This window comes from Gouania willdenowi, chromosome 19 (assembly GCF_900634775.1).
Source record: "Gouania willdenowi chromosome 19, fGouWil2.1, whole genome shotgun sequence".
Lineage (NCBI taxonomy): Eukaryota > Metazoa > Chordata > Actinopteri > Blenniiformes > Gobiesocidae > Gouania > Gouania willdenowi.
In genome coordinates this window covers 20,180,853-20,191,781 of record NC_041062.1, presented here as the reverse complement: position 1 = coordinate 20,191,781, position 10,929 = coordinate 20,180,853, and the positions used below count along the sequence as shown (strand labels likewise).

The window sequence follows — 10,929 nt, the reverse complement described above, 5'->3', positions numbered from 1 at the left end:
TGGGTTATTTGTAGAATAGACTATATATAAAGAATAATATAAAATGGTGACTATAACAAGTGTCTAGATAGATTCATAATTAATTTAACAATAATCCTTTTTGTTTTGATCTAAAAAATTATCCAACCTGTTTCTCACAAAAGTGATATCTAATCTATAAAAGCAGGACAATCTGCGTGCATGTGTGTGTGTTTGTGGAGAGAAAATCTCCCCGACACGGTGTCTGTGAATTTTGTGATCTGTTTGCACCATTAAATAACAATGACAGTTATAATTAATAATTACATTTTCTATTAATTTTTTTCACAGAGAGGGTCTGCTGGACAATTGAGTGCTACTAACAGTACGTCGAATTCTACCTCAGTAACGCAAACATTAAAGAACGCATTTCAGAAACAGGCTGCTCATGCGCCCTCGACCCAAAAAGCCAATGACCTAAATGCTGCCATTTCTTTCTTCATTGCTAAGGATATGATGCCATTCCAAATTGCGGACAGGCCTGGCTTTTTGAGGCTGATGAAAACTGCTGTGCCTCACTACAAAGTTCCCTCACTGATTTTCTTTTCCAAGAGTGAAATCCCCAAACTCTTCAATCAGGTTAAAGCTGATGTAGGCAAAAGTTTAACTCTGGGAAATTATATTTTTTGCTGCAACAACTGACCTGTGGACAAGTGAGAGTGGAGCTGGTCTACCATACATCAGCTTCACTATTCATTACCTCACCCCGGACTGGCAGCTTGAGGCTCCGTGCTTTGAAACCCAGTTCTTCCCAGACCATCACTCAGCTCAAAACATCAGAGAGTTTTTTGAGAACATGCTGGAGTAGTGGGCAATAACAAAGACAGACCTGGTCTCCATAACCTCAGACAATGCAACCAACATGATAAAAGCTTTTGAGGACTTCCCAGAACTGTGGCGTGGGTGCTTTGGCCATAATTTGAACTTTGCCATCTCAAAGGCTGTGTGGACACAGCAGTTTGGGCCTGCCGTCATCTGGTCCAAGGCTTCTCATGGAGCTGGAAGAGAAAGAGGTCTCTAAAAGAAGAGCAAGCTGCCCTCAACATGCCACAGAAAGCTCTGATCCGTGATGTGGTCACCAAGTGGGGATCTACCTACAAAATGATTGAGCGATTCCTCAGCCAGCAACAACCAATCTATGCTACACTGAATGGAGAAAGGGGAGTATGGCATCTGATGCCCAAGGATGGTGACATAAGTGTCATGGAGCAAGTGTGCCTGCTCTTTGAGCCACTGAGCAAGTTTACGGATGCACTTGCTTCAGAGACATGAATGGCACAATCAGCCATCAAGCCTGTCCTGGACCACATCACCTCTGAGGTACTGGTGGGAAATAATGATGACCCATCCTTGACTAAGGAGATGAAATGGGTTATGAGAGAAGACCTTAACAGCAGGTACACAGAGAGTGCAAAGAATGTCATGAAAATGGCTTGCTTCATTGATCCCCGCTTCAAAATTAGCTTTTTGGATGAGCCTGAGCCAGCAATTGTTGACAGCTGTGTCCAGGAAGCTTTGAAGCTGACACCTGCACACAGTGGGGAGGAACCACAAAGCAGCAGCAACTCACCAGTGGCATCAGAGTAGAAAGGCTTGGCCTGGTTGTTGAAAAAGATCTCCTAAACTAGACAGAAGACAGGTGAAGAGGGCAAAACTCCAATCATCCCAGAAAATGGAGTGAGAGAAAAGATCAAGATCTACCTCTCTCTGCCGTCTCTTCTAGCAGAAGAGATCTAAGTTGGATGCACATCCGTAAACATAACAATTTTCAACCTGGTTACATTTGTCTTTAGTAGAATTGCTTGTGTCGGTTTCAAATTAAATATACAAAAGTCCAGGCCAGAATAGGGGGCCACATCCCGGCGGGGCGGTCTGGCTTGGCCTCTGGAGGGGGCCCTGGCTTTAAAGAACTGAAGCTCGTGGCGCGGGCGGCATCGGCGTCTGGGGCGCCCGGGGGGGCTAGGTTGGGGTGCCTGGGGACCGGCGGGGGGACTCCCAGCGGCCCCCTGGTGCCTTATGCGGCTTGGGGTGTGGTCGTTCGCCCTGGGCGGGCTGCTCCTGGTGCTGCATTCGTTCCGGGTCCTCCTGGCCTGTGGTCGGGTCCCTGCTGGCTCTGGGCTCACCGGCGGGTGCCTGCCGGCTGCCCGTTCGGCGTGGCTCTGGTCGTCTGCTGGGCGTGGGCTTCGGCTCCTCCGCTGGGGTCTCGGGCGGGGGGCTCTCTGGGCCCTCCCCTCGGGGGGCTGGGCGCGGGGGTGTGGGTGGTGGTGGGGGGGTGGGGGGCTGGGGGGCCTGGGAGTTGGGGGTTGGAGTCGGTGGCGTGGTGCGCTGGGTCCTTGGCTCCTTGGGGCCTTCTCGGGTGTGTATGGGGGGGCAATGGCAGCCTCTCGGCTTGGGATCTTGGGGGCGTTCGGGGGGCTGCTTGGCCGTGGGGTGGTCGCCGGGGGCCCCTAGATCTCCCGCTCTTTCTGCTGGCCCGACTGCTTCTTCGGGCCCGGGGGCGGCTCATGGGTTTTGCAGTAGCGGTTCTTGGAATCACATTTGTCATGGACGCACTGGCCTCGGGCTGTGGGATAACACTCATACTGGGCTCAACCATAGACACGTTGTTCCCAAATACCTGTTTTATGTAACTTCCACTCGCTTCCTCCTCTGCTCACAGCCACCACCATTATTCCTAAGCCGCACACTGGTCACCAGACTGGCTTGATAACACAACAATAAGCACAATATACACAACCACAATTTCACATCACATCACTTGAAACTTATTAACTATTCCCCACCCATTCGTTTTCCTATCTTGTATCCCTCCTCCCTGTTAACTCCCCCCCCCCACCCCCTGGTGTAACACTGCCCTCTCTTTTTTACATCCTCCCTTTAATAAAGTATTTACCCTTCCCTAGGGAGGGCTGGTGATGGTCACAATTATGCAATGAAATAAATTCATTTATTTAATTGCAATAATAAAATATGCATTGCTGTTAAAAAGATTACACTTCTTGTAGTGTTAACCTTCAACAGCATGTGCAGACAAGGTAAAAAGAAAAAAAAAATATACAAAAGTCCAGGATTCATCATGTGCAGATTACCAGTTTATAAGTATAGACTACACATCACAACGAAAAACCTTTGAAAAGCATCACTCACAAGCATGAAACAGTCTGACTTGTTGTTGAATAAAATAAACACAATTGTTTAGAGGATGGGTTGTTTAGTGGGCCGATGTAAGATGTGTTATACCGTACATGCCTTTTTTCTTTAATGATGAATCTTTCAAAATGCAAAACTATTTAACCTAATGGCTTTAGTTTACAAAACAGAATTGTAACTTAATTTTGTAATAAACTTCAACTTCAAACGGAAAACACAACGCTCTGTCCCAGGTCAACGAACCATTGGACGTAGCCTTCAAAATGGAATACATGATTCCCTCCTCTGGTGGTGGGCGCTATCCGGTGGCTGATGGAGGCCAGAGTTCGTCGAGCACTTGAGCAGGTGACTGTTCCACCCGGGTGTTCTCCCCGGTGACCTTTTGTTCCCTCTTCCCTTTGTTCCGACGTTATTCACTGGGCTCATACTGGCAGATTCGCCTGTCATCCTGACATCTACAACACCATTTTCTTCATTGAACAACGGTTCTGGTGGCCCAACATGGTGAAGGAGGTGGGTGAGTATGTTAATGCCTGTACAATCTGTGCCCAAAATAAGAACTTTCACCAACAGCCCGCTGGACTACTACGACCTCTACCTGTACCTCAACACCTGTGGTCCCACATCTCTCTGGACTTCATAACTGGTCTTCTCACCTCCAAGGACAACACCATAATGCTGACAGTGGTTGATAGGTTCTCTAAGATGACAAACTTCATTCCTCTTCCCAAGCTCACGTCTGCCAGAAGGACTGCCGAGGAACTCTTACAACATGTGGTCGGCATTCACGGCCACAATTCTCCTCCCGATTCTGGAAGAAATGTTGTGCCCTAGTAGGGTCCGCTGTCAGGCTATCCTCAGGCTACCATCCCCAGTCAAATAGATAGACGGAGGGGATGAACCAGACCCTCGAAACCTGCCTCTGCTGCCTCGCTTCCTCTAACCTGACTTTCTGGAGCAAGTGCATCGGATGGGCTGAGTATTCATGCCCTGGTTTGATGTAGGAAGGTTTGGACACTGACTCAGGCCAAACTACTGCAGGTCGCCGGAAGCTACTCAGCACAGGCAAATCGTCACCGACGTCAATACCAAGTGAGTCAGAATGTATGGTTATCTCCTAAGGACCTCCCGCTCAAGCACCCAGCCAAGACGTTGGCACTGTGTCCTTTCCCAGTGACAAGACTAATTAACCCCATCTCTGTCCTTCTCAGACTCCAATCTTGTTGGAGAATCCACCCGACGTTCCACATGAGCCGGATAAAACCAGCCCACTGGTGCCGCCATCCAGACCCCCCGCCATCCCACCTGGGACGGTGGAAAAAGGACCAGACCGTCCTATTAAGAGGATGCTGAAGGTTCATTGGTGGGGGCGGGACCGCCAGTCATTTGTTCATGTTTGTTGCCATTAGTTTTTTAAAGTGCTTTGTGTGGAAAATTAATACATTGTTCTTCCAAGTTAGCTTTTTGGACCCATTTAATGACTGAACTGAGCTTGATGAATGTAATTTGGAATCTGTCTGACTAGAGACACTTTTTGGAGAAAGTTTGTGTTTAAATGTTTGTATGGTTTTTAATTTAGTAGTTTTTAAGGTGTTGGATGACTGGAAAGAATGATTTGTGGCCTTCAATAACTCAAACCAAATTAGTGACACCATCCAAACTAAAAAATATATTTATTAAGTTATTTTTTTAAGGACTTTCATCATGTGGTGCTTTTGCTTTTCCTCGTACTGCTATCTTGTTCTCCAGCTCTTCCTCCCCCATCTTCTTATGTTCTCTCTGCTCCGCCTTCTATACGGTTTAGGTTAGGCTTGAATATTTGTTGAGACTTTTCGCAGGCTTGTTTGCTGCTTTAGTTGTTGGTATTTCTTGTGAATGTCGAGTTGTTCTGAGGGAGGCTCATCACTTTGCAAACCCCAAAAAATAAAAGATATAGCCAAACATTGCCAATGTAAAGTGTAATTGGAAAATGAAAGAGAAAATACTACCTGGCGGCAGATGGGAAACTGGAATCTGAGCTCCGGCTCTGGGAGATGTAGAATTCAAGCTCTGTTTCTCGTTGATCCTGTGCATTGGTTTCAAGTCACCTAAAAGCAAAGAAATGTCTTACTCTCCAAAATGATTATTTTTCCATGTCTACCTTTAGCTCAGCAACTTACTATGGCGTTTGACTTGTTGGTCTTTAATCGGTGCACCTCCTCCACTCCTTCCCCAGAGATTGTAGGCCATCCTCTCAGCTTCTATTTTAGCATCATAGTGCTCCTTCTTTCTTTTCTCCATTTCCTTGTAGTTTTCTCTTTCTTTTATCTGCAATACAGTAAGACAGGGTGTTTACAAAAAAATGAAGCCCTTTATATGATGGCATGTATACTGAATTCACCTGCTGTCTGAGAGCCTCCTGGTAGCTCTGTACGTTTTCTCTCTGCTGCCTGGACTTCTCAGCATAGAGTTCCTCTTATGACGGAGATGCTTAGCTTTGATGGAAAACTGCAGGAATGAAGTGATCACATAGAGATTTACATTGGTAGCTGTTTGATACACGTCATAAAACCACTGCATGGTGACATCAGGATGCAGAGGATGCTTACTCAATAGCAGCAGATGATCTTTGGTCAATTGGTCTTCCAGACTGATGAGTCTCTCTAAACAGAGCACCTGAACACAGGTATACAATATTTGTAAAAGAGATGATTTAACAATAATATAACAACTTGGCCAATTTCTTTTCTAGCATTTTAATTAATAAAAATGAACTGATTTAATTTAGATTTATCTCATTTACAACCAGCAACAATAAATGAACGCCATCACATAATTAGTGAAAATATGGTGAGGTAGCAAAAGTCTACAGAATACTCACAATAAGTGTGTGTTTACATAATGAAAGTGTCTATATGCATGGTTGCCGTACGGACAACCCCCGGTGCTATTGGTGCGTTTACTGAAGTACGCGTCTTAGCCTAGGGTTAGGTTTAGTCTTCGTCACGTGACCTAAACTGGCCAATGAGGGTCGCTGCGTACGGATAGAACGTCGATATATTGATATTGCAACCGTACGGATAGCCACTGCCTAAAATAATTGGTTGTAGTTCATTTAAAAAAAATTAAAATCTCATTTTAAGTTTTGTCTGTGTTTTCATGATAATAGTTGTAATGGATTCATCAGTAAACAACAGTTAAAGTTATTTGTTCATTAGAAAAGTCTATAGTTTATACAGTATATAGGACTCTTATTGTGAAAGGCCAGAAGTTTTATATTGGCAGGCCTGTTGAACAATAGTTTAATCAGCTGATCCCTGTGCCGTGAGTGGCACACATCAGTTTTCAAGAAACCAAGAGAAAATATTTAAAAAATGTATGTATGTATGTTTTTTGAAACTCAGTAACTTTCACTTCCTTCTTTAGAGGATGGTGCAATGACCTCTTTGACCTCCTAAACAACAGTTTACTTTCTAATCTTTGTATCAGCTCAGCTCTGTATTTTGTGTTCAGTCCGTAAGGACATGGGTTGGGAACCGGAGGGTTGCCAGCTCAAGTCCCGACGCGGCCCAAAAAACAAATGTTGTTCTGGTAGCTGCACCAGCACTGCTGAGGTGCCCTTGAGCAAGGCACCGAACCCCAACACCGCTCTGGTGTGCTCCCTTCATCGTAAAAGCAGCGCCACTCTAACATCTCTCCATTAATGCATGTCCACAGGTCCTGTTTGTGCACGTGTGTGATTCGACCTATGTGTATGAGAAGCATGTCCCCAAAAATAATAACAGAGTGTAAAATCCGACTTTCCCTTCAGAGATTCATAAAGTATTTCAAATTAAAAAAAAGTCAAGTACTCAAGTACAAGTAAAAAGTTGCTCAATTAAATATTACTCAAAGTAAAAGTTACTAGTTTCACATTTATTTTTTGTTTTTAAACCTTGATACAGTTCCTTTGCATCCAGTAAACATTTCATGTATAAACTTATGGTAACTTAAGAGCTGATTTGGGGAAATGACTCAGCAAAAGGCTGTCTATCCATGGTTGCTGAGTCACGGTGCTCTTTTAAAAAGGGCGGGGCTTAGTGTGGACCAACCCCACGTGCTTACGTCAGAGCCATCTGTAAATACCGTACTGGCTCATCCGTGGAAGACTTCAGTGGTCGGCGTTTCTCCGTGTCCGGGACCCGCTCTGTGTTCACTTTGCAGCCGCACACAGAGCCCGGGAGGTCCGCAGCTGTCTGCGGGGCATGTGAGGAGTGAGCCGGCCACACAGCGCAGGGCTCGGACTGTTGGTGGGATCCAGAGCGGGAGTAGGCAGGAGGAGGAGCCGTCTGAGGAGCTCCGTGTCCCGGTGAGAAGGAGATGGAGCGGCTGTGCGGACCCGAGCTCCCTTTCTGGGTAAGTTAGAGCCTTTACGGACACACGGCGCTCGTTTATTCCCATAGAGTTGCAATTGTTGTTGCTTTCCAGGCCACAGCTGACTATAAATACCGCAGCAGCTAATAGTATTTACCGCCTTAACGAACTGCCACTTAATGACCTGTTGGAGTCCGTGCTTACAGGTTTAAAGCAGGTCAACAGTCTGATACACATGTGTCGTAGTTATTTTATTACTTTATTACATTACTCTAGTAACTTTCTCGCTGCAGGAACATTAAAGTTCTGAAGTCAAACTGCGGCCCGCGGCCCACATCCACATGTGGTTGACTGACAGCACTTTAGATGCGCGTCTATTCTTGGTTACACGGTAAAGGATTGTTGGGCTCGGTGATGTGTTCAGGAACACCTCGTAAATATGTCAATGTTGTGTTTTATTTTCTGGTTACAATCATACCTGTAAAGTTTTGAATTTGAAAATAAGGGACATTTTCTAGCGCCCACTACCAGCCGTCCCACCTGCCCAACCAAGCTCCAGTATTCCTTATTTTTTAAGATAGGTGTACAAGAAATCTAAAATACCCACTTGTCAACCACTTACTAAATACAATTATGAGATTATAATCTGGTAGGTCGACCTTTAATAAACATTGAAATGCTGTGAACATTCCTACTAGGGCTGGGCAATATGGACCAAAACTCATATGTCAATATATTTTCTCAAAATGGTGATATATGATATAAATCTAGATAATTTTATAAAATAAAGTCAGACCAGAAAGACAATTCTGGGTTAAATTTGCAGATGCAAAATGCTACACAGGGACATTTATTAACAAACAGCTGCACAATTTGTGCACTCGTTAATCCATCTAACTGAGCTGTACATGTTCTAAGTAAAAGCAGTGACTCTTAAAACTAGTATTTTGATACATAAGCTTTATATATATATATATATATATATATATATATATATGTATACGTGTCTTTATTTAAGGATGTTAAAATAATTCATGCGGACGTATAAGAAATGTAAAAAATAATATTGTCAGAAACATGCAAAAAAAAAAAAAGCAATCAATGAAAAATATATTTAAAAAGACAAGCTTGCATACTGCATATTAATAGCACACATTATACATTGTCAACCTCCACTAGGAGTGTGTAATAACTAACTTGATAAAATCAACTAGCCATGAACATTTTAAAATAATTTTTATTTCTTGAAACTGTAACTTAAATCTGTGATTACTCCACATTGCTACAGGTAGTGGGAAGAGTCTTCTATGACATTTTGGTATTGTTTATTGATAACATATTTTAATGAATTTTATATGAATTTTTGAATACATGCCACTCTACTATTTGTATTTCTGATACATTTTAATCTAAGATGATTCCAAATTGCCACAGTAAAATATTGTGAAATGTAGGGCTGGGATGAACGATTATTTTTTAAACGATGAATTCAACAATTACTTTTTCGTTACATTGATTAATCTAACAATTCATTTTTATCGTTCGATTAGATTCGACTCGATTTGATTATCTCCTCATTAATTGACTAAAAGTAATTCATACGTGTTGATTTAAATATCTAAAATAAGAAAAAAAACATGAATTCCTTAACATTGCAAATGCATATGCATCGGCACGCATATTTTATGTCGACGTATTTTTTTGCGTCAACATCATTGATTGCGTCCGAGTGAAATGTGATTGATTCATTTTCAGCCTCAAACACACGCAATGTAATTTTTTGTGGGCGTGGCCATTTTGGAGAAATGGTGGTGGGAGCATCATTTGTGTCCTATCAGCCATCTTACTGTACAGATCCGCACATTTCTTCAGCTGAATAAGGAAGACACCTTAGATCAGGAAGTCCATGCTACCATGGCAACCATCGGATGCCTTTAACCTCATCAAACCAATGTGAGTTGCGTGAACGGAGCATTTCCTTGAGTTATCACTACGTCACACTTTGTCCAACATGTCGACCCCCCACAAGCATTAGTTTAGACTGTTCCTTATTAGAGCTGAACGATTTTGAAAATAATCTCATTGCAATTTTTTTCCTCAATATTGCGATTTAATTTGCAATTATTTTCTTCTCATGTATTTTTCAACAATCAATCAATAAATCAATGTAATTTGCTCTAATAAACAACATCACATGTATTCTACATAAATTGTTCTTTCTTAAAGGCTAGGCTTATATTAAAATAAAGGAAAATTATGCATGAATTAATATTAAACAGTTCATTTATCATCTTCAATTTCTAAAATAGTGAGTTAGAGAGCCTTGATTAAAGGGATTGTCTAAGAAACACATTAAAAACTCTACCTGGGGATCGAATAACAAATACAATAGACTCATGGACTTTGCGTATCAGTGTCGTAAGGGTGTGGGAAACACCACAGGTCAGGCAGTGGACTCACTGTCGACATCCTACTCGCCTGTTAGAGCCAACAATAGCCACTTTTACGTGGGCAGAATAACAGTTAAATCCTCTTTAAACTGACCTTGTAAACACTTAATTCCTAATGCTAATTTAATTCAGATTTAAACTTCAATCCAAATTAGGTTAATTTTGCTCATTCTGCGCATGCGCAATTTACTGCGATGACATAATCCAGGATGGCCACCCGGACCCCAACCCAGACTATTTAATAAGAGCCTTAGAAGACATGGGTTTAATGAAAAGAGTGGATGGACGGAAGCATAAACATGCAGACTTACACATGGACATCATTGCACCTGATCATTCAGTTTCTTCGGGGATTAATAAAGTTTTTTTCTGATCCTGATAACCAAAAATGCACTTTTAGGCCACACTTTTCTCACTGAAACAATCCGACCGACATAGGATGTTATAAAGACGCGAGCAAACACCGCTGACTAATAAGTGTGATGTATGTTTCTCTGTCACTTTGGCACTGTAGATCCGTGTATCCCTCCGTCAACATGGACCCCTACACTGCGACCCGTGGTTGTGCATCAGAAGGATGAATTCGGAGTCTATCAGTGCACGTTTCACAGATATTTATAAAGTTGTTATGAACATCATTGCTTGAATGGGATTAAACCAGCAAAAAATGCACGCCGATGCGTCGTACGAAAAAAAGGGGAGCCACCATCAACTCCAACAAACATTAATAAACGGCATATATTTAGTAATATATCACAGCCGTGATAAATCATTACAGATAAAGTTTACATGATCTGATATCACTTAGAACTGATGTACATGCTCACATGTTGCTCCTTTTTCAACCTTCCAGCCTGCACAGTATTAATTTCCTCTCTCACAGCCATTCCTGGCCTCCTCCTGAGTCCTGAGTCCTGAGGCGGTTGTAAACTAGTTACTGGTGTTTACATTCACTTGTGAAAACCTTGAGGAAATAGTA

At 42.8% G+C, this 10,929-nt stretch overlaps 1 protein-coding gene and 1 long non-coding RNA gene across 3 annotated transcripts in view; one reads left to right on the top strand and one right to left on the bottom strand.

The window, feature by feature from the left end:
• Window positions 1-4,882: 4,882 nt before the first annotated feature.
• Window positions 4,883-5,412, bottom strand: LOC114482038 (uncharacterized). The gene is made up of 3 exons (XR_003676304.1): window positions 5,328-5,412; window positions 5,157-5,255; window positions 4,883-5,073 (listed from the first exon to the last, which is right to left on the bottom strand). It is a non-coding gene; the product is annotated as an uncharacterized LOC114482038 (long non-coding RNA).
• A 1,863-nt stretch (window positions 5,413-7,275) lies between these two features.
• Window positions 7,276-10,929, top strand: part of abcc3 (ATP-binding cassette, sub-family C (CFTR/MRP), member 3) — a 78,283-nt gene continuing 74,629 nt past the window's right edge. For both annotated transcript variants that reach the window (XM_028477232.1, XM_028477233.1), the window contains exon 1: window positions 7,276-7,542. In XM_028477232.1, the coding sequence (XP_028333033.1) occupies window positions 7,507-7,542 (36 nt within the window). In that variant the 5' untranslated portion in view covers window positions 7,276-7,506. The remainder of the gene's footprint in view (window positions 7,543-10,929) is intronic.